This window comes from Peromyscus leucopus, chromosome 9, assembly GCF_004664715.2.
Source record: "Peromyscus leucopus breed LL Stock chromosome 9, UCI_PerLeu_2.1, whole genome shotgun sequence".
Classification (NCBI taxonomy): Eukaryota; Metazoa; Chordata; class Mammalia; order Rodentia; family Cricetidae; genus Peromyscus; species Peromyscus leucopus.
Window position 1 is genome coordinate 20,639,546 of NC_051070.1, and position 24,718 is coordinate 20,664,263.

General features: G+C 42.8%; 1 protein-coding gene across 4 annotated transcripts in view; it reads right to left on the reverse strand.

The window, feature by feature from the left end:
• Slain1 (SLAIN motif family member 1) overlaps positions 1-21,671 on the reverse strand; it is a 56,029-nt gene extending 34,358 nt beyond the window's left edge. Inside the window, exons 1-2 of one of the 4 annotated variants that reach the window (XM_028864820.2) lie at positions 20,990-21,671; positions 14,827-14,966 (exon numbers count right to left, since the gene is read on the reverse strand). In XM_028864820.2, the coding sequence (XP_028720653.1) occupies positions 14,827-14,966; positions 20,990-21,543 (694 nt within the window). In that variant the 5' untranslated portion in view covers positions 21,544-21,671. Of the gene's footprint in view, positions 1-14,826; positions 14,967-19,925; positions 19,981-20,989 lie in introns of those variants that run through there. The other 3 variants (XM_028864821.2, XM_028864823.1, XM_028864824.2) reach the window with 3 other exon arrangements.
• Positions 21,672-24,718: the final 3,047 nt, after the last annotated feature.

Consider the following 24,718-nt stretch of genomic DNA (forward strand, 5'->3'; position numbering starts at 1 on the left):
TGACACAAGCTTCTGAGGGAAAAGAGCCTCAGTTGAGAAAATACCCCCATAAGACCAAGCTACAAGCAAGCCTGTAGAGCATATTCTTAATTAGTAATTGATGTGGGAGGGCCCAGTCCAATGAGAGTAGGGTGGCCCCTGGGCTGGTAGTCCTGGGTTCTATATAGGAAAGCAGGCCGAGCAAACCATGAAGAGCAAGCCAGTAAGCAGCACCCCTCCATGGTCTCTGCATCAGCTCCTCTCTCCAGGTTCCTGCCTTGTTTGAGTTTCTGTCCTGGCTTTCTTCAATGACAGACTACAATGTGCAAATATAAGCCAAATAAACCCTTTCCTCCCCAACTTGCTTCTGGTCATAGTGTTTCATCACAGCAACAGAAACCCAAAGAAGTAAGACACTTCCTTAAATTTTATATATATATATATATATATATATATATATATATATATATATGAAGGCAATCCAAATGAAACCACCTATTAATCGGGGAGACTGTCCTAAATGGCCACCTCTCGTCACGAAATGAAGCTTCCAGTACTGTGATTGCATTACAACTGAGTTATTGACCAAAGGAGCCCCATGGGAACCCCCAAACAACCGGGGTGTTCTATAGGTTGCTCTCCATCAACTGATAGCAAGGCCCCAATGCTGAAGACAACACCTATCCAACATTGAACACAGCGATGTGGAGCTGGTACCTACAGTACCTACATAGGTCTATGCTATGCTCCGGTGTCTTTGGCATAAGGTGGTATTCTGCAAGCTATCAAAAGAGAAACGTAACCACCAATGCAACCACAAACCCTTAATCTACAATGGTGTCCTACCTGAAAAATAGGCTAGGGCAATGGTGGCACAAAGCTTGTGGGAGTAACCAACCAACAACTGATCTGACTTAAAGCCCACCCCACAAAACAGAATCCATACCCAACACTGCTTGAGTGTCTAAGAGCCAGAGACTAGATAGCCCAGGGACCTAGAGTAGCACCAAATACTGGTATAAAAACAAGAAAAATGTAGTGATAAAATGACTCCTGATGATACTTGCTATAGTCATAGATCCATGCCATGTTCAGCCATCATCAGAGAAGCTTCCTCTTGAAGCAAATGGGAACAAATACAAAGACCCACAGCCAGACAAAAGAGTGAAAGACTTTAAAACATTCAGCCCTATTGGGGATGTCTCCATCAAATCCCTCCCCTCAGAGCTCAGGGAACCCTGCAGAAGAGGAGGTAGGAAGAGTATAACAGCCAGTGAGGATGAAGGACATCAACAAGGCTCTCTAATCAACATGAACACAGCTGAAGAGATGGTGGTAGCATGCACAGGGCCTGCATGGGTCTGCACCAGGTCCTCTGCACTTACATAATGGCTTCCAGTGTAGAGCTTTTATGGGGTTCCTGAATGTGGGAATGAGTAGGTCTCTGATTCTTGTGCCTTCTCTTGGGTTCTTTTCCTTCTGTTTTTGTCAATGTGATAGGTTTTATTATTTTGTTGTATTTTTTAAAATGAATGAATACCTAGCCACTAGGGTAAAGGTTAACAATTCAACTGTCACACATCTGCTGGAAAAGAGAAAATAATTTTCTCCAATAGAAAGACACTGGGTATGTCAACCACTCCAGGCCAGGCTTCATTGTCAGGAGTAGTTGACCAACATATAATGGACTCCAAAGCTTTTTGTGTGTTTTTATTTGGTTACAGTTTGGTGGTTTTTTTCTCTTTTTGGGTGGTGTTTTGTTTTCTTGGTTTTGGGGAATTTTGCTGCTATATTGGGTTTTGGTCTTTTTTTTTTGTTTGTTTGAGAACTTAAAGTTGGGTAGGTTGGGAGGAATAGAGGATCTGGAAGGACTCAGATAAGGGAAAGAATATGATCAAAACATTTAAATTTAAAAATTGTTTTAAACAATAAAAATGTAATAGAAAAAAAGTGAGGAATGATGAAAAGAGAAAAATCAAACAAACAGGTGTTCTGATCTGATTCAGGGCTTTCCTATATAGCCCAAGCTCCTCTCGAACTTATGTAGCCCAGGCTGGCCTTGAATTCAAAATCCTCCCACTCCAGCCTCCACGTGCTGAAATTATAGACATACGGCACCACACCCAGCTAAATACTTCTTTACTACAGTTTTTCATAACATTGTAATAAAGGTCAACAAGACTAAATGGACACAGGAATAAGGATCTAGACACCTGAGTTCCAGCTCCATCTTGCCATGGGCTAGTTGTTAGACTTGAGCAAATCACACCAGTATCCTCAAGCTGGTGTGTTCTTGTTTGGAAAAAAGCAAATCTATGGAACGGTGATAAGACCATGGTGTAGAGTATGAAAGCCAACCATGCATATTATTATCACATTATAATGCATTTCATAAAAAAAGTTCCAGAGAGTTGTAACAAACATAGTCTACCTTCTGAGGCAAAGGCAGATGTTTTATGTTATCTAGACCATTCATAGGTGTTTTGGCTTCCTCAGATGTTTACACCTCAGAACAAAGTACTGAACTGTATGTGAGCCTCTGGCAGTTTGTGCAGTCAACATGTATTGGCTCAAAACCTACCTCAAGGAAGTGATGAGGGTTTGAACAATAATGTCCACCATAGGCTCATGTATTTAGTTATCAGGGAGTGGCACTACTTGAGAAGGATTGGGGGTATGGTCTTGTTTGTTAGAGGAAGTGTGTCAGTGGGGGTAGGCTTTGGGATTTCTAAAGGCCAAGCCAGTCCCAGGAGCTCTCTCTCTCCCTGCTGACTATGGATCCACATGTAGAACTCTCAGCTCCTTCTCCAGCACCATGTCTGCCTGTGTGCTAACACACTCCCTACCATAGCAACAATAAACTAAACCTCTGAGACTGTAAGCAACACCAATTAGATGATTTCTTTTTATGAGTTACCATGGTCATAGCATCTCTTCACAACAACAGAACTAAGGCAGAAACCAATGATCTATATATAATGAAAAATAATTTCCTCATAAACCACAGGGTTCCAAGGTGATTGAAGTATCTTGACTCAAACATGTTGTTCATTGTAACAAGGACAGGGTTATACAAAAGAAGCTGGGCCTCCACTCAAGCCACATAGTAAAGGCCATGTGGTTGGTCTCCATCAGTGATAGCCTCATCTGAGAATAGTGAAGGACAAGAGGCATTATTATTAGCTCTTTTAATTCTTGTAGATGTTATCTCTTTTAAGACTTTTTATTATGCCACAAATTGCCAAAATATTTATCCAGACCATAGCATTTTGAGCTATACCCAAAACCCACTAAGACAAGAAGTCTTTTATCTCTATACAGAATCCCCTCCAGTACAAAGTCCCTTAGTGGTCATGTTATTTCTTTACAAACCTTCAGAAATGCTCAGGGACACACTCAAATATCTGGACAACCAAAGAATTTTAACACCCAGTGGAAGGTTGTATTTTCTCACTTCCCTCTTGTAAACTGACTACACTAAAGAAAAAAAACAAAAACAAAAACATCTTCAGTGTGTCGGCTCCACTGAGCTGGTTCCTCTCTAAGCAAGGCCCCAGGAGGAGCAGCATCTGCTGTGCAGTTTATCTGATCCACGCTTTTCCCTGGGTAAACCTGAGTAGCCTTTGTCTCCTTATAGCACCCAAGACCTGATAAACAAACATATGGGGACCAGGGAGGTGTAGAAAGTCCCACTGCTGCTTTGAGACAGATGTCCATGAGGCTTTTTCCCTAACATACACAAGATGAAAGAGGATCCAAGGGTAATGTGTCTGTCAATCCCATGTAGGAGGGAGACCTAAAGGACTAGTAAAGGGGTAAAGAGCTCAGCTTAGCCTTATTTAAACAGTGTTGTCAATCATTCTACCCAAGCTTTTTAACCTTCCCAGTATCACTAGGAACACCAGGGGTTAGGTTTTTTCCTACAGTTCTTACTCATTTTACCTATGATGATACATTCAATTATTTAAAACCACTAAATACGATATGTATTATAAAATTTATGAGCCCAAGATGTTCTGCATTAGTATCATGACATTCTACAAAAATGTGATTTACATACCACTTTTTAAAAAGTCAAATAAAAGCTCATTTGCCTATACAGCGAATATCTAGTTAATCAAAGAAAGTTGTTTTCATTATCTAAGATTAAGCTTTACACATATTTGGGATCAATTAACAATGAGCTCAAAAATATTTATTTAATATGAGCTACAAAATTTCATCAAGTTTATTAAATTTAAGGTATATTGTTTAATAGTGAAACTCAACATTGCAGAGATCATCATCTTTTTATAGTTATTCTTAATATTAAGTTTAATAGGTCAAATGTTTTCTGGGTCCTAATGGCTAATGTAGCTGAACGTTTGAAGTTCCTGGGTATTTTCTATTTCTCAGATCCTCAGCATCCCTCATGACTACATCACAATACTGTTTGCTCACTGTCATGTTGACTACTGGCTCTTTCTGGAGGACTTCACTAGACAGAATGCTGGTCTAACTTCAAGCTAAGACCAGGGTCAGAAAGAGGAACTTCTCTGCATTGTCAACTTGTTCCTTAATCATGGTTCAAAACTGAAGATGAGACTCCAGACTAAAACACATCCAGCACAGATCCAGCTCTATCCAAGGCAGGAGTGGTCCTACTGGTCTGACAAGTCATCAACCTTCTTCTCTGAAATTGATAGGAGAGAGAGAAATCCAACTTAAATGTTAGATACTTCAAATACATGTGTTAAAAACATTCTTCAAATGCATGTCTTTTTATGGAAGCTGTTTATCTTTTAGACCTGTCTGCTATAGTTTAAAAATAAGGAGAGGGGCCATAGAATGCATGAATTAGGTCCCTGTGAAAGCAACAATTTAATCCAAAACCAAAGGGGAAAGAAGGACCTAATATCTTGTCACTGATCTGATGTGGTCACTCAGGTAGTAGACACCGGCTTTCCACTTAGTTACAGCCACAACGTAAGCCATGCCAGACAGCTAGAAAGCTAGCCTCTACATTCCGCACAGCAAGGACTAGACAAATGAAGACAGTACACCACTGTGTCTCAAGGAAAAATGGGCAAATAATCTCATCACCGAAAAGAATAAGGTCCTTCCATCCCCAGAATGGGGTTAGCTTGTATCACTTGTAAAGTCTCTCTCACAGATAATTGTTTATGGTGCAGTGAGAAAACCACGCCCAGCCAACCATAAGAAGCACTGGAAAGGTCCCCCCAAAAGAGATCAGAATTCTAACAGTCTTTTGTTCCCAGTGTCTTCTGGGCCAAGGTGCTCTTCTTCCACTCAGGGATATGATATACATGCCTTCTATCCCAGTGACCTATGAACCTCATCCCAAGAGATGACAGAAAGTGAATACATGAATTTAAACTTTCCATCAAGGGAAAACCTTTTAACAGGAGTGTTTAAACTATCCTACTCATGGCTTTATTATAATATCTGCATGCAAAATAGTGAAATACACTGAGTCAAAATACAAGTCTCTCCTTTCTCACCTACAACCACTTTCTATGAGTTTTGTTTTGTGTAATTGGGAGGCTATGGTGAAATTATCCTATGAATGTGTTTAAGTGGTGAGTATGGGGCTTAACCACCAGATGAAGAACATCCACAGACTGGCAGCCACTCAATGTCTTGTTTGATTTTAGTTCACCTTAAAAAAAAAGAAAAAGAAAAAAGTGTCTGCCTTCTAATGCAATCCAGAAAACACCCGGTACTTTTGTTCTGGACTCCAAAGGGCTTCCCAACTGGTTTAGGAATCCTTACCTGCTCTGAAAGCCCAGGATAATCACCAATTTACTTAGAGCCACTGAGTTCAGGATTTCTCCCTCTCATTTCCTACCACCACGCTAACCACAACCACTATGTCCTGCCAATTAAGCTCACACTGCACATCTGGATCCCATTGCTAGACCTTTCTCTATCTGTCCAGACACTTAGGACAGTCTTCCACCCTGACCTGGGCCTCTAGAGTCAGCTGCTGAAGAACCCACTGATTCTCACATCTCTTCTGACAGGTCACCCCCACCCCCCAAGGAAAGCCATCCTTGGCAATCCCTGAGGCTCAGGTTTTCTGTTAGCCTCACCATGCTAGTTTTGTAAAACTAAAGGTTAATTCCATTCATTTCATTAACCGGGGTATGAGAGGAGGCCACAGGCCACAGTGCACATGTGGAGGTCAAGAGAAAAGGTACAGGAACTGATTCTCTCTTTCCACCACCTGAGTCCAGGGACTGGATTCCAGTCATCAGGTACCCTTACCACCTGCACCATCCCATTGGCCCTATTCATAATGTTTCAAGGAAGAAGAAGAACTAGAGCAAGAGCTGTTACCTGCGTCATCTGTCCCTTGAGTGAGTTTGGCAAGTCCAAAGGCCAGGCACTGAGCTTCTCTGGCTATCAGCACATAGCACCATGCCTACAGCTAGTACCTAGTATTCTAACCAGCTCCAATCAAGCTCTAGCATTTCCTAAAAGGAGAACCTAGAGATTCTGAAGTGTAACTATACATTTCAGAAGCCCCAAGAATCAGGCAAAACTATCTACCACAACTAATTTCATCCTTACATAATCAAATTTAACCAACCATCATAGTAGTATAAAAGTAGTAAAAGTTATGTGGGGGACTTGGACACAGAAACCATTCATGCAACATAAGCCTAGCACACACCAGGCCTAGGTTCAACCCCTAATACATACACACACACACACACACACACACACACACACACACACACACGCACACGCACACGCACACGCATGCACACGCATGCACACATACATACACACACACACACTGCTTTGGGGGAACTATTTTTTTCTTTATTGAGTAATAAAATAGAAGATCAATAATAAATTCACCACAACCACTTTGCACTGTCATGAGTTTCTGGTTATTTTAATAAATACCTTTCTAAACTTGGTGGAAATGCAAAACAAAATACCACATAAACACACATATAATTGGCAGAATAAAAGAAAAAAGGGTTATCTAAGGATATTTGGCAAACACATCCAGGTTGCTGGATATAATGGCAGATTGAATAGAGGCCCAGTCCTTAGGTATTTGTAACTTACTACCCTAAATCATCACCCAAACTGACACACAAGCATGGAGGCTATTTTAACATAACAGCAAATCAAGCACATGATGGAACCCCACAGCTGTGACAATGTGTCTTTAATTTTCAGCACACAGAAATATGCAAATGCCAAGAGACCCTTCTCTACATAAAGTACTTAGCATGATTCCAAATTATTTTTTTTTTTTCCAACAAGAAAGAATCTTTTTGGGAAGCTTACCTAAAATGAACTCTGCTTGCTAAGTCTTAAATTGGTGTTCCAAATGTGACAGAGCACCTCAAGAGATGAAACATGAGCTGTCAAGGATAGCATCTTAGGCCATGCAAGGAGACACTGGGCGGGTGCCAGCAGACAGATACTTGATAAGCTCCTAATGGCTCCGTTCAATCTGTGTGGTTTTTACAAATGAAAAGGCCACCTTCAGATCACTGGGTCACATCAACCGCTCTTCTGGTCTGACTAAACTCAGGCATTAACACGGCATCATAACAACTGAGAAGAGAATGGAGGCAAGTATCACCCACAAATAGAAGAAGAAAACAACAGAGGCCAGTGTCCATTCACATTTCTCAGCATAGGACCCTAAAGGAAATAAGATGTGGCCGCCACAGCAAAACACGACCAAGGACAGTAACTGTGAGGCCTGTGCCATCTGTGAAAACGACACTCACACTCCTCAGATGTGACCTGTCCTGATTCAGCTGGACATCTGAGCACCTTAAGTCAGATAAGCTTTTATTGCCTGGACGCAAATTCAGTGAGCCACATATTGGGCGCTTCAAATTACCTAGATAAGCTTTTTGATCATTATTTGGTCAACATCCCAGCCTCATGACATGAATTTACCAAAACCTCTACATTATCATTATTCCAGTTCAGGCTATCAAATGAGTTGACCCTACCTAGTTCAATGTGGGTTTGCTATTTGCATTTCAAAAGGGTAGGAGACTAAAGATAAGCCTTTCAGAAATGGGTTGAGTAGTCCTTATCTGAAATGCATGGAACCTGAATTTTTTTTTAATTCATGAAAGATATTAGTGATAGAAAGGACCCAAATCTAAACACAAAATTCACTTGTTACATAAATACTTTGTGCATAAAAGACTAAAGGTGGACATATACAGTATTTTGAAGAATTTTATGTATGAAATAAAACTCATAGCATGAAATTTTCTGCTTGTAACATCTTGCTGGCTTTCAACCTCCCGCCGCCAATTTCAGAGCACTTTATAACCATTTTCAATTTAGAGATGCCCTATAGTTGCCCTACGTACCTATAGATGCCTTATAGATGCCGTATGTACCTATAGTTCTAAGAAGAATCAGAAGAGAAAGAACAGACTAAGGAAGGGTTTTGGATTTTCTATTTGTTTAAATAAACTATCCTTCTAAAACACTTCAGGTTAAGATCCCTAACTCAAACAGGCTTCTTTATGTGTAAAACACTGAGATCCCGCCCCCAGAAGGGAAATGACACATCATCTATGAAACAGAAGCGGCTACACAAAGAGGAATCCTGTGTTAGGTTCAAGTCCTGAAAAAATGAAGGCCTGCATAGGAGAAATGTCTGCGTGTTTCTATCACTTCACAGTTTGCAAAGTTGATTCACATTCCCTATTCCTGAACTCTTTCTACTAGCCCCGTGACATCTTCGAGTGCTCCTTCCTTCCACGGGAGACACTGGAAACTCTCACTCAGAGTTGAATAAGGCTGAGGCACTGAGGACAGAGCCTAGTCACTCGTTGAAAATTCCTTCCACCATAGCCATCCATTCAGTAATTAGCATTCAACGCCTACGATGCAATAGCAGCTACTCGATTAAGGGAGGCAGCTACAGCAGGGAAGAAAACAGATTTAAATTAAACCCCAGCCACAGAGCTAACATTTCATGAGCACCACCATATGACTTGTGGGCTTTTGTCTTCATTAGTAGGATGTCATTGACAATACCAAATGTTCAACGAAAAGTGGTTCTTTTGTACGTCTGAGAAAACTAAATGCATCAGATCAGTCAATTAGAAAACCCAAGAGTCAACATTTTAACATGCTAAAAGTTGTATTAAGCGTTAGTAATCAATAGAAAATTGAGATACAAATCCTTTATCGACTCAGAAAAGACATAAATTTAAGAATGGACAAAACAGGGTTCCTGTGGAAAGAGAACAAACATTTCTCTGCCCATCTTCAAACCAGGGAATCAAGTACGAATTTCCCTGAGACCACAGTGAGATTAGCGCTCAGAACAAACAAATATCACTCCAGGCTTTATCAACTAACTTTATACTAATAGACTAGAGATTTAGAGATACTACAAAAAGATAGCAATTATTTTACTTTCAACATTATTTCAACAAAATATTTAAGACAGTGATAGTGTAGTTGCTATCTCCTTAAAAACATATACCTCACGAAATACCCTTCCTCTCTCTCATTTTCTTCAAAAGTGCCAGATTTTTAGTTTATTCTCACAGCTTCGAGCCACAGCCTGGAAACTTTCCATAAACTCTCAAACAGTTTGCCACGGTCTGTAATCTCTAGCCAGAGTGTCAAGGGTGTACTGGAGGAAGACGCTTAGCGGCGGTCGAAGAAGCTAGAATCTGACTGAGCACAGTAGCAGTAAGCCTGGAGAGAATCCTGGAAGAAAGGGAGCCAAATGTGCCTACAGAAACCATGCAGGAAGGAGACAGGTGTGCAGCCCCGGCCTGCAGTCTCTGCATGGATGGCTGAAGCAGGAGGCCAGTTCAAGGACAGCCTGGGTATGCAGTGAATTCCAGGTCAACCTGGGCCACACAGAAAGAACATGTCTAAAACAGAAAAATGCCAAGTGAGTGGGAACAGACCATGACAAAGCCTTCTGGAGCTACATCCCTGGGGTGGTTTCCTCCTTAGCAAGAGAGCTACCTGGTCACCACAGTTAATCTGTCAGGCCCAGGAGCCTAGGGCAAAGGAGGATTTGCAGAGGAAAAGAGAAAGCCAAGAGAGGCCTGTATACCAGATACCCTCAGGCACCTCACGGCCATGCCCTCTCCACGGGGTCTGATGAGTTAAGTCTTCAAGTTTGAAGCCCTTTTCTTTTCCAGAGCATCAAGGTCAAGGACTAGAGGCCAGCGATCTCAAACGATTGCTCTCCAACAGGCAGCCCTTTGTTGGAAGTGGGGGTAACAGGAAGAAGAAAGTAAACACAAGCTTTTGTCTGTTTAGTGATGGACACGATACAATTGCCCTTGCAAGCCACACTAGTCTCGAAGAATAGTCTGGAAGAAAGTGCTCTGTGACACCTGTCATTCAAAATAAAACCCACGCGAAAAGAAAATGGCTGCTTTAAAGCTACTGAAACTTCTAAAATATGGAGAGCTCCCATGATTCCAGTGATTGCAGTGTGAGGAACATACAGCCATATCCTGATTTCTCATCTCTACTATCACTGACAAAAAAAGAAAAAAAAAAATTCCTTAGAAGCCAGTAAATTTTCAAGAGGAAAGATTAAGTAGAAAACCCTAATTTTCTTACAAAATCGTGTCAGGTCAGCAAGTAAAGCTTTGGCCCACGGGGAAGACTGAGAGTAAGGGCATCTGACTGGAGGGTCCCAGCACCTTAAAGACAGGTAAGCACTAGCTGGCAGATGGACACCAGCACTCTGTTTTATGAGCCCACAGTGAGGGAGAGCATTAAGAACCTGGGAGGGTCTGGAGGTGCTGATGCGCAGTGGTTGTAAGTTCTGTGCTGAAAGACACAGGAAAACACTCAAGTCGGCTGGCTCCCTCTCAGCACAGGCAACTCCTTCTCCCTCCATTTAAACAAAAACAGATTTAACATCTGCACACTCAAACAGAAACTCGTTAGGTACCAAACACAAACAAGGACAACTTACAAAAGGGACAGGGAGCGATCACTACGGAGCCTGACCCATGGGAAGTGCTTAAACGCATACAGCAGCTTGAAAGATGAGTTATTAAAATGCCCAAGGGGAAGAAAAGAAACTCAAGGATATTATAAAGTAACTAGAAACACGGGAATTTCCAACATTAATCCAGGAATTGAATACCCAGCCATCAGGATTACCCAGAACAAATAGAGGGTAGGACAGGGAGCTTATAATAAGGCAAGAAATGTTTGTGCAGCTAAAGTTTCCAGGTTTAAAGTGACACTGAATGAGCAAAACCAAAATATTAATGAATAAATTCAAAATGCCCCACATGCAGGATAATACTCTAAAGTACCCATGATCTTCTAAGTAGTAGGAATGGAACGTAAGTAAAAAGTAAGAAAGCAGGCCAGTGTCAGAGTGACTCCAGTCCTGAAGGGGACTGGATGGAAAGCCTGCTGAGTCCTCCAGGAAACACTCAGCCACGGACTCCAGGAGCAGCCCAGCGGCTGGGCGGGTGAACAGACAATGCCATTTTCAGTTGCGAGAGTTCTCATCCCCCTGGCTACTTTCTTGCCTTTTCTCCTTCCAAGGGGTGTTCCAACAAAAGAGGGAAGTCTGGAAGAGGGACCTTACATCCGAGGCCACTGAGCAGAGGTCAGGACAGTGTCCGGAATAAAGCAGAGGACACTCCACCACGACAGCCGCTGAAGGCAATGGAGACCTGGTACTAAGAGGGCACAGCTGAGAACAAGAAACCAAACCCCTTGGGTTCAGGGTCTACCCAGAGAGTCTGGAACAAACTAAGGACAAAGACTAAGAAAACTAGCTAAGCATCCTTAGCAGCTAACTAAAAAGCAAGGTGGGATACGAATATGATGAAATATTGCAATACCTAGACATAAGCATTCCTAGCATAAAAATATTCGTGCATCCTATAATTGATAAAAAGACAAATTGGAAAGCCATGCTAAGAAAACATAAAGAGGGGAGTTGAAAAATTAAACCTCACAACTCAAAATCAAAAGCCCACATGAGGGGGGAGAGAGGGAGGGAGGGAAAAGGAGGGAGAGAGAGAGGGAGAGAGAGAGAGCGCGAGTGAGCATGTATGTAACAATAATTGAAGAAGAGGTCATGAATTTGAGGAAGAGTAGGGGACACAGAAGGAGTTGGGGAGAAAGGAAGGAAACAGTGGAAATGATGTAAATAGAGTATTCGTGTGTGAAATTCTCAAAAAAAAATTAAAAACTTTAAAATGATACTGTAACTCAACAGCCATCTAACAAATGAGTTTTAAAAGGCATAAACAGAAAAACAAACAGCTTCTGTTAAATAATGCATCTAGGAAATAAGCAGGAAAAGCATGAGGCAATTTTCTGAAGCTAATTTTTCTCAAAATACTCATGATTAATATTTTTCAAGCTGAAGAGATTTTATAAGGTATATGCTCATTTTAAAATAACCATCCAATAAACAACCTATCTCTTCTGCATAATGCAGAGGTAGGATTCAAGGTACTAATGCATGCCAGGCAGAATGCCAGCAAGGAGCTTTATGCTTCCACCCCACCACACCCCAGATCTGCAGCACAAATCAGCAAGTTATCTTACAATGGAATTACAGATCTTTGAAACAGAAGCATTTAGTCCCAGAGCAAAAGTTTACAGATTAATATACAAATTTGGTCAGGCACCGATTTTGGTTTTGAAAAATTAGCTCTCTCCCTAAAATGTTTCTATAAAATTCAAATAAACTAAAACATGAATAAAAATATATCATTTCACTGTATGTCCTCATGACTTCACATCTGCCAATAAAAGCAAAATTAGATAATCTGACATCTGATCAAAAATATTAATGTGATTTATATTAAATTTACTAAATGTTTCCTCTTTCTCAAAACTCAACCCTGTAATCTAACTTGTGCCAGTCAGCTACACTGTGGCTATGGTGGGCCACATCCAGCTGCCTTCTGTTTCTGTGGTATCCAGCTGCCTTCTGTTTCTGTGGTATCCATCAGCTAAGAACTGTTTTTACATTTAAGAGGAAGGGGATGTCTCATGACAGAAAAAATAATCTCTCTAAATTCTGATTTGTATCCATAAATGACGTGTTTTCGGAATACAGCTCTGTTCACGTAATTGTAAATCTACAGTTGCTTCTGGGTGATGATTAAATGGCACAGGTACAACAGAGTGTGTAGCCTGAAAAACTTAAATCCATTACATGACGCTTTGCAGAAAAACCCTCACTGACCTCTGAGTTAAAGTACTGTAATTCTTGAATGTCAGTTGACTTTTGTTTCCAATTATTAAGCCACATTCATAGAACAAAATGTCCATAAATCAAGGACTACTAGGGTAAGAAGGTGAGACTCAGAGGGACTTGCTGGTTTTCTGAGGGTCACGCTGTTGAGCAGGAGCAGAACTGATGCTAGATTCTCTGGATATCAGGGTACCACACCACTAATGACCAGTGTTGATCCAAGTATATCCTTGCTCCTACGACCCTCTTCAACATGCTATCAATAAATCAATAGTTAAAATGGTAGTGAAACATGTGCCTTGATTCTATCTTCCCCAAATATTTAAGCTAGATTTCTGTTGATATTAACTTATGGCCAAGCCAATACAGCAGTCCGGAATCTATGTACTGTTAAAGACTGGATCTCTGATGTCAGGGAGACCCCAGCTCTGACCCTGCCCCCAATATCCTTGTGGCAATTCTATAAGTCACTCAACTTCACTCTTCTCACCTCTACAGGTGAATGACATCCAGGTGAGTGACCTACATCAGGTCAACATAAAATACTGACTACCATAGAATTAAGAAGTAAAAAAATTCTACCTATGCTTGTCTTCCACTCAAGTGTCTCAGAACCACCCATTATCCTTGGCAACCTTAAGAAGCAGTGTGTACACTTCAGTGTACCTAAGCACTGGTCCTGATCTTACCAGTGCAGATCACCCCTGCCCATCCCTCACATGTGCACATTCTTTACCCTGGAGAGGGCGGGACCTGGGATTTCAAGTTCAAGTAGGATTTAAGATGCAGTGGGTGAATGGGCAGAAAGGGTGTGCCTGGAGAATGACCAGACAATGAGAGGTTAAAGAACAGGGCAAACATCCAAGCAATCCCAGCCTCGAGTTACTGAATATGCAGGAAAAGATAAGAAGCTACAAACTTCTCATTTCCTTAGTGTCTTTCCTACAACTCTCTCTCTCTCTCTCTCTCTCTCTCTCTCTCTCTCTCTCTCTCTCTCTCTCTCTCTCTCTCTGCTGTCTCTGTCTTCATCATCCATCTCTGTCTGTGTCTCTGCCGTGTGTGTGTGTGTGTGTGTGTGTGTGTGTGTGTGTGTGTGTGTGTGTATACTAATACTTCTACATCTGCTGGTATCTATCAGTTAACTAATGTTTCATACACTACTAGGATTAGTTCCTGGTTTATGGAGGTTAGGACGGACTTCCAGTTACACACCCAACTAAACAGGGAAGCAGAACATGATGTGGACTTCAATGAGTGAGTCCTTAGGTCTCAATAGACTCCCAGTTTTGACTTAGAATTGAGCCACAGACCCTAATTACCAATTGGAAGAGTGAAGACAGATCCATTTCCTTTACTGACATGTTTTTGGAACAGAAAAAAAAAAAAAAAAAAAAAAAAAAAACATGCTCCATATTACAAGCTAAAACTCTGGCTAAAAGTAGTCCCAAAACTCAATAGAGCCTACACTGAGGAATTCTTGTGTGTAATACATGACAGGGGGATTGCATGTCACAACAGCCTACACTTCAGGGTAAGGGTTCTTCATCTGAATTCTACTCCCAAACCAGAAGCAAAGCCAAGAGCAGGGCAGGAGAATTGGAGAAAGAAAGCGCACACATTCACAGTACCTTGCTCCAGCCTGAAGCGCAGGGAGCGTCTGGCTGCTTCCATCTCAGGAGTTGGGTTATCTAGGACGCGTCTACACCACTGCAGAGGACTCAGGGCCTTCTCTGGTGAGGTGAATGTCTTTGAAGAGCCGATGTATAACCTTAAAAAAAGAAATCTACATTATAGGTATGATATAGATTAGAGGAAGCATCTCTCTTCTGGAGGAAACAGCATGTACTGAACAGTTCCCATAGAGACGGAACCGAGTTTGATTGCTTCAAAGGCCCGAGAGTTTTAACAGGCAAATATCCCCAAATAGAATAGGTCACTTTTCCAAAGCCTGCTGAGAACTGCTTAAAAACACAACTAAAATCCTCCCAGCTCTGTTTGAGAGAAGCTTCTGCTACTCAACCGGCATCTTACGATATCACTTGACATGTCTAGAAATGAATGCCATCTCTCTTGTCTGCAACAGAACCCTTCCAAACTTCTGTGATTCTAACGAGCATCTACTCCTGAAACACCAAGCTTTATCATTTACCCTTCTGCTATCCTAGACAGCCACTAACAGCTGGCCACCTGTTAGTGACAGCAGTGGCCCACAAAGGTGGAAGCTGTCTTCTACTTTGGCAACTCACTCCAATAGCTTAGAGGCTAGCAAGTAATTCCTCTGAAGGACCAGCTAGTAATGATCCTTGGTTTTGAGTTGTAACAACCTCTGTTAACAACAACTCAACTCTGCTGTTGTTGCCCACAAGCACCGCAGTCAGAATTTAACTAAAAAAGCATGACTTCATTCCTGTACACTCTAATCCCAGCATTGGGGAAGCAGAGGCAGGCAGATCTGTGCATTCAAGGCACCGTGATCTTTATAGTGAGTTCTAGAATGCTAGAGCTACATAGTAACACCTTGTCTCAAAAAAAAAAAAAAGCAAACAAAAATTTAATACAGTGATCTTCACATTCTTTTACAAGTTCATTGCATCATTTAAAAGTCTAAAAAGCTATCTTTCTAGTCATACAAAGAAAGCAGCTTGGCTGACTCTCTCTTTGGTGACTCCTGTTACAGATGCGAAACCTAAAATATCTAATTAATTTCATGGTAACTGCAATAAGTCATACTTTTCTTGGCATGTGGCCCATAGTCCTGTATCCACTAAGCATCCATCACATTCCCCGGTGCCACCTCTGCCCTCCATCGACACAGGTGGGTAATATTCCCCTCCCCCATTCCTTGCCCAGAGACTCCTGCTGTGTCCAGCACCAGGTACTTCTCTCTGGTCCACGTTTAGGCTGGCCACTTGTTCTTGCTCGTTGGTGTTTCAAACACAATTACTGGAGCACACAGCAGCTCTGGTTCTCTGACTCAGTAGGTTCAGGGTAATCTGAGAATCTAAAGGTCTAACGAGTTCCCAGGCAATGATGGTATCTCTGGTGTCAAGGACGCACTCAAGACACTGGGATAAACCAATCAGGGAATTCCACTGGCCCACTCTGCCCAGAGCCTTGTTCGTACCCAAGCCTCAGATACAATCTACGCCAATCTAAACCAATCCAGGATTACAAATGGCATGTACGTGCTGTTTATAGAAAATCAACTTAAATGGAGACGTAGAGAAAAGCCAAAAAGTAAAAATTTTAATTTAAAAATTTAAAAAAAAATACTACATACAAAGAAAAACCAAAGCTAGGAAGCAAGGCTGGTTGTGGAATTCTACCAAATATCTGAAGAAAATGCCAATTCTTCATCAGCTCTTCCATACAGTATTTGTGTGGACAGTGCTTTCCTGACTCTATAGCCAGACACAGATATTATAAGGAGAGGGAAAGTCTCTAATGACCACTATCACTCACGAACAGATGCAGAGTCTAAATATTTTAGCAAGCTGAGTCTCAACATAGAGACACTTCATCATCACCACGTGAAGTTTATTCCAGAAATGAAAGCTTAGTTTAACATTCAAACATCAATGTAACTTACTACTTTAACTAAAATGGAAAAAAAAAACAAAACCCATGTGATGATCTCAACAGACAAAGGAAAAAGCATTTGACAGCCATTAAGAAAAAGAAAAAAAAAAAAACAGTAAAACTGGAAGCTGAGGAAACACCCTCAACCCAACTGAAGAGCTATTTAAAGATGTCAAGCATTCTAATGGGAAAAGATGAGCACTTCTCCAGACCAAAATGAGGACATTGGGCTCATCATGTCCAGTCAACGTTCCACAGAGGTTCTACCAATACAATCATGAAACAACTAGGGATATGTGAACTGAACAGAAGTAAACCTCTTTATTCACAGAAAACACCATCTCTTTAAAATGAGGGCGTCTAGTAGCAATGTTCATAGATGGTAGGTTAACGGACTTCGTGGTGCATCTGCACATACCAGCAACACAACACTGACACTTTCACATCTTCCCTTTTCCGTCTACAAGAGCACTTGGAAAACTGCCAAACACATGTAAATCTAACAAAAATGTGTGCAAGATTCATACAACAGAGACCACAAAACCATTCTGAGAGAAATTAAAGACGTAAATTAATGGAGGGATATACCTGGTTCAGAGACTAAATACTGTTAAGGTGTGGATGGTCCTTAAAGTTATCTTTATAATTAAAAAAATTCCAATAAAAATCTTAGTAGGGTGTGTGTGTGTAGAAAATGATTCTAAAATTCACATGGAAATGGGAAGATGCTGCCACAGCCAAACAATGTTTAAAGGCAGCAAAGCTGGAGAGCCGTCACACCTGGTGAATCAGGACAGAGCAGCAGTAATGAAGACAGCTTAGTGTGGCATACAGGTAAATACGGCAATGGAAAAATAAAGTCCCCAAATGGAACCAACCCTAGAACAGGACATTTTATCAATGCAAAGAGGTCAATGGAGGATGGTCTTCTAAACAAATGATGCAGGGAGGAGGATATTCACACGCAAAACTGTGAGCTCTAGACCTCATACTACATCCACAATTAACTAAAAGGATACAAAACTAGAAACAGAAAAAGAAAAACCTTCTGTTAGAAACCTTAGGTGAAAGTCTGCGTCCCACGGTCGGCAACCATGGCTTCCCTGCAACCATGGCTTCCCTGTAGTTTCTAAGACTGACATCATGCATGATCCAGAAGAATGAGAGATACGGGGGGGGGGGGGGGGGGGGGGGGCCCTTACCAAAAATAAAATCTTTTCCCTTGGAAAACACTGCTAAAAGATTAAGGAGCAAACCACGTGTTTGGGGAAGATATTGCAAACCATGTGCCTAACAAAGAGTTCAAGGTAGACTATATATACCCACTCCAGCTGTTGCTTAATGTGCATAAGAAATAAAAATGAGGCATGCTGCAAACCTACCACAAAATCCAAAGGGAAGGCACACTACTGTGGTACTCCAGGGCGGGGACATGAGTTTACAGTGATACAGGAATTTGGAGTATTCTGTGAACATTAGCAGATAGATGGCTTAACATTTTTAAAGTAAACCTGGTTGGCTACTTTTTCATTAAAAAAATGTTTAAAATGTTTCAAAACAAAAACAATGTATAAAAAGTTTTTTAAAAAAGTTCCATAAATCAGGTGATCTCAAACTCTTTAAGTGTATCCAACTAATGATCCCTCTGTTTTTCCACCTGGGATCTCCTCCCATGTTTAAGGAAGAGACTCCATGAACAGTGTCCACAGAAGCACTTGTAAAGCAATGAAGGACTAATTCTTATTATTTGACAACATATTTGATGAATAAAGTTAAATTTCCTTTAATTTAGATTTCCTTCAAACCACAGTAAGGGCTAATATGCTGGTCTCACTAAATAGCTCTTTTTAAAACTTATTTCAATACTCTGTGGATTTTTTTAATTGACAAAACAGAGTAAAAAGCTAGTCAACCATATACTAATAACTGAATAACTGTGGTAAAAGCCCATTCAAAAGAAGCAAATATAAAAACTATATTTGGCATAGGTACTATCTGTAACCAGGTAAACAGCAATACTATAATAAACTTGAGAGCCCATTGTGGTATCACATGCCCATAATTCCAGCACTCAGAACACAAAAGGAGCAAGGTATGAACTCCAAGACTAGCCTGGGCTACAGTGTGAGACCTTATCTCAAGAAAGACAAAATAATATTAATGATAATAGTAGATTTTTAATTATGCCATATTTTAAAAAGATTGCTTCTTTGTACTTCTACCAAAATTGTAGAATTTCTTCCCACTGTTTAGGTACATCATCATTTAAAAAAAGCCAAACTCAAATGATTTGCAATTGGCATAAGGATTTACAGGCATCAGTGAAACATAAAAGCCACTGCGAGACCATTTTTCAATACTATATTCAGGCTGAAAGACATTTAGGTTTTACACACACACACACAAAAGTAGTTTAGATAGAATGGCTTAAAGTTCCAGGGAATGCTGAGCTGTTAGAGCAGACACAGGCTACCCACACAGTTCCCAGAAGCAGAGTCAAGGCAGATGATAGAGGAGCCCACAACAGGTTTATTACAAGTCTATGGCTTTTTATTCTCAAATCAAAGTAATTGATGACTGAAGTTTACATGTTTAAAACTTAGAAGTTTAGTTGCCATGTAGAGTGTAAAAAAACAAGAAATATTGTCGTTCCCAATGCCACACCAGGAAGATTCTCCATCTCCCATTTCCCTCTATGCACCTGTGTCACAAGAGCACGGAATGGGGAAACCCGATTTTCTTAAATAAAAGCACCAAAGACACAAAAAATGATGCAATTCTTCATCCTGCCACTGTTATCCAGAAGTGAACACTGCTCAATTTCCCTGCAGAACGTCTAGCGACCGAGCCAACCATAGCAGAAGCCTCCCGAAGGACAAGCGTTCCTTGACCAGGCAGCAGGAAAACATGACAAGGTCTAGAGATCAGTCCCCTCCAAAAAGTACTAATTCGTGGGGCACAGACACACAGCTAACCAGATTCCCATTGAATAAATGCTTCAGGTCTCGACCATCCGTATAATCAACCTTGAAAGTTTCTAAAATTAGGTAAGAAAGTTTCTCTAACAGCACTCACTGTATTAGTTAGGGTTGCTGTTGCTGTGATGAAACACCATGACCAACAGCAACTTCGGGAGAAAGGGATTTACCTTTCTTACACTTACACATCACTGTTCATCATCAAAGGAAGTCAGAACAGGAACTCAGACAGTGCAGGAACCTGGAGGCAGGAGCTGATGCAGAGGCCATGGAGGGGTGCTGCTTACTGGCTTGCTCCTCATGGCTTGCTCACACTGCTTTCTTTTAGAAACCAGGACCATCAGCCCAGGGATGGCACCACCCACAATGGGCTGCTCCCCTCCCCCAATCAATCACGAAGAAAATGCCCCACAGGCTTGCCTATAGCCTGATTTTATGGAGGCATTTTATTCATTGATGGTCCCTCCTCTCTAATGACTCTAGCCTATGTCAAGTTGACATAAAACTGGCCAGTGCAAGCATTTTTCTTCAATCTGGTTTCATTTTTAAGATTAAAGAAAATTTCTAAGTTCAATTTTTTTTTAATAAGTAGTGCCTCCATCTACTCCATTCCCTAACAAGTCTTCGCTTCCGACACCATTCCTGACATGGCAGGGTAGCACATCTTTAATAATGAAACCAGTATCTGAGAGGTTATCAGTGAAATCACAGGCAGAGGGCACACACAACTGCACAACTCAACTGCAAGAGCTGATGTCTGAGAAGAGACCCATCACTAGGTGGCTTCGGATGCTACCAAGGAGGGCTGCACACCAATCCTGTCCAACACTCGTTTGAAAGGAAAGAGCAGTAAGCAGGGGGAAGGCAGAAGCCAAACCTTCCCACCACACACACACACACACACACACACACACACGGGGATAAAGAGCGGGACTGAACGACAGGAGGATGACATGAGTTGTGCAGTTAAAGCTAACGAGGCGCTTGGGACCCGGTAATCAGCAAAGAGCAGAACACAAGGCAGATGGCGGGGATCGTCAGTTCCTCCCCAGTCCCCAGTCGGACCAATTGACGCTATCAGAAAACAGGTTTCTGCCTTCATGCAAAGCTTCGGCCCAGGGCTTGGCACCTGCTAGGCCGCTGGGTCCCCTTCCTCCCACGCCCCGCCCCGCCCCGCACCCTGGGCCTCAGAACTCCGGGGTCTGGGGGGAACCGCGGTGGAGCTCGTCAATACCAGGTGTAGTCGTCCTCCTCGCTCCAGGCGGCCAAGCTCTCCAGCTCCAGCGGCTCCACCTCATCCAGCAGCGTTGGAGGCGGCAACGGCGGCGTGGGGGCTTCCCCCGGCGGGGTCCCCGCGGTCCCCGGTTCCGGGCTGCCACCCCCGCCGAAGAAGCCCGCCGCCGGCTTGGAGTAGACGAAGGGCGCGTCTGCGGGCGGCAGGCTGCAGAGCAGGGAGGGCGCCGGGCTGGGCAGGCAATAGGTACCCGGGAACCCGGGGCCCAGCGCCCCCGGGCCCGAGGAGGTCGTGCCGCCCGGGGCCCTGTGCGGGGTGAGCGGGCTGCAGGCCCCGGCTGGCGGCGGCGCGGAGGGCGGCGGCGGCGGCAGCAGCAGCAGGTGCGGGGCGGCTGCCGCACTGGCCGCCCGGCTGCGCAGCTGCTCGTTCTGCTTCTCCAGCTTGCGCACCAGCTCCTGCAGCTTCTTCACCTCCAGCTCGGCGTTCACCACCGGCCCGGAGCCCGCGCCGGAGCCCGCCCCGGGCGAGGCGCATTTCACCTGCTCCGCCATCATCGTGGGAGCCTCGAGCGCCGCGGCGAGGAGGCTACGCGGGCCCAGCTCGCGCCGCCTACCAGCATCAGCACCAGGCAGGGCCCAGGCTCGGGCCGAGGCAGCAGCAGCAGCCGAGCAGCTCTGCACCGGGCTCGGCTCTAGCGGCTCCGGGTTTTAGCCGCGGCCCCGAGGCGGGGCGGGGCGCGAGGGGCGGAGCCTGCAGGGATGGCTGTGTTGAGGGGGCGGGACCTGCGGCAGGGACCCGCCCTGAGCATCCGCATGCACACACGCCACCTAACCCCAGGTGCCTGATTGGACCTGGCCTGAACTTCCCGCCGCTCGCACTTCCTCCCGCTTCAGGCCGGAGAGCCCCCCAGCTGAAGGGCGGGATCTAAAGAAGTCGCAGCAGGTGCCTGCAGCTAAGAGAAACGATCCCTGGGCCAAGGGCTTGCTCTCTTACAAGAGCACAGTTAGACTTCACCGGACTTCCACGAGCTGATAAAGCCTATCGAAAACAGAAGGTCTGGGGAGCCTGATGCTGAGACTCCCTAAACAGACTCAGTAGTAGAAAGGCTTTGAAAAGATGCAGCTCGGGGCAGCATCGGGTAGCACAGAAACAAAATGGTGGGACAGGGGAGGATGAGGAAGGAAAGTAAGAAATTCCTGTCACTAAAAGGGAGAATGGCCAGCTGCTAAAGCCAGGTGTTCACTTCAGCCTGTCTAAAATAGCCATATTGGAACTATCTCCTGGACCAGTCTTTCACCGTCAAACGAGAGTTCCATTTTCATACTCCATGTTAGGCAAAAAGATCTGAGCATCCCCTGTGTGCTCCACTCTGTTCTAAGAGCTGGCTTTTCGAGCAAAGTGAACAGACAAAAGTCAGTGCAGGGAGAAATATAGCAAAATTGTAGAGTGCTCCATCTGTTACATAATTTACACTATTAAAGTCAGGTATGCCTGAGCAGAAAGAGGAAGGTTCTAATATCACCTGCTTTTTTTAAAAAAAAAAAAAAAACTTCTTGGAAACCATGCTTTTTATTTATTTTTCAACAACAACAAAAATGCTTTTAAGCAGACGAATTGAATCGTTTTGTTCAGTTAATGTTGACTTGGCATTTTGCGTGTTTAACACAAAAGAAAGCCTGACGTTATGCTTCGGGAAAAATCCACGCCGCTGGTTCTCATCCTCAGACAGTATCCTCTCTGGTGAAGGGCCTCGCTCGTGCTGTACACACAGTGAGGATGAAAACAGATCACACATCTCTGTGGCAGGGCTAGGATGTTGCATCTAGTAGTTTTTAATTTGACCCTGTGCTTTACTGCTCAGAAACAGGGTGTCTTCTGAGTTGTCAAGCTTCATCTCTAAATTTATGTGCATGTGCAAGGTGGGTGTTCTGAATTTAAGTTGGCTGGCAAGAGCTGCATAAGTTATACGCATGGTAACTACGCTGAAGTTTCCTTCCCTGGAGTCCCAGCTGACCATCAGCCCCCTGAACCACCTGTGTCTCCCCTCACCTTTCCAAGTTTCCTTCTATCTTTTTGAGTGTGTTGGTTATTACTAAAACCTGGAGAAGTGGAGCAATACTATCGAAACTCCTAAGTGAAGAATCTATTGAAGGATTTTTCCCGCATGCTCAGTGGCAGATGCGGGCAGCAGTATCCCTGAAACACAAAGAAAGAGAGAGGACAGACACAATGAGAACAAAGAGCTGCTGGGTTTCCACATCCGTGAAAGAAACTGGGAGCCAGCACATACTAGTGAAGACAACAAGAATTACCAAGCAAAGAAGAGCAGTCGTTTTTACTGCCAGATTCATATGCTCTTAAGAAGCAGGGCAATAAACAGCCCTCCCCTCCTGCACTGACTCTTTATGGTCTATAGAACACATCCCAGAAAACAGAACTCAGGCTATAAAAAAAATTTTTTTTTTTTTTTAGTAACAATTATTGTCAAAATGTTTTGCTGTTTACAGGAAAGCATACTTGAAATTTTAAGTGCAGAAAAGAGGGTGAACATTGTCTTAGGGGTTCTGCAGGCTTGGTTTCTCCTTGCTTTTCAAAGGTGAAATAATTCATGCACAAGAGAAATGTTAGATTTTTTTTTTCTGCTGGAGCTCTTTTCTCCCCTTCAGAGAACTGTGCGTGTATACATGCTAATGGCACTCAAAATGCACACTGATTTTAAGTCGAGATCCCCAGGGTGCCTACCTCTTTAACACATAATTGGAGAGGTTGATGGTGTCAAGGTTTTAATTAAGCAGTCTTGATTTTTTTATTTTGATGCAAATTTCAAGCTGTGTCCTTTGAAAGAAATTGCATACATAGCTGCTCAACTTATTTTTAGTATTTTAAATGAAATGAAAAGGTGGTTTCAGAGTTTACAGAAAAGACATCGACAGGAAAATGCATGTCTCATTAAAAACTTTATGGGAAACATCCATACATCACAAACTCAAAACTGGACAGAGAAATGCATATTTTCCGATAATCCTTATTCATCACGCTTTAAAATCACACAAGGTCACTGAAGATACTTTTTAAAAACTAAAATTAACTTAGTCACCTGTAACTCTAATGGTACCTACAACTATCAATTAGCAGTTCAGCCACTTCTCCAGCAACAAAATGGTACAAACGGCATGTGCTGCCTAGTTCATGTCAATTTGACACAAGCTAGAGTCACTGAAGAAGAGGGAGGGTCAACTGAGAAAATGCCTCCATAAGATTGCGCTGTTGGCAAGTCTGCAGAGCATTTTCTTAGTGACTGATGCGGGAGGGCCCATCTCATTGTCGGGGGCGCCACCTCTGGGCTGGTGGTCCCGGGTTCTATAGGAAAGCAGGCTGAGCAAGCCAGTAAGTGATGGGGAAGTGTAAGCCGAACAAACCCTTTCCTCCCCAAGTTGCTGTTAGTCCTGGTATTTCATCACAGCAATAGTAATCCTCAATAAGACACAGTATAATATCTGCTTGAAGATATGAACAGAATTCCTTAAAAAATCTAGAGACACCATGCCTGTTGTTATCCTAGTTTTACAAAAGAGCCAGGTGCAGTTACTTGCCAAAGTTTAGCCATGAAAACAACAGGCATCCTCAACAGTTTCTACTGGCCCTCAACAGTTTCTACTGGCCCAGTGATTCTCCTCTTTGTTCTGCATAAATTCACGACCATGGATCCAATTTCCTCAAGAAATGAAA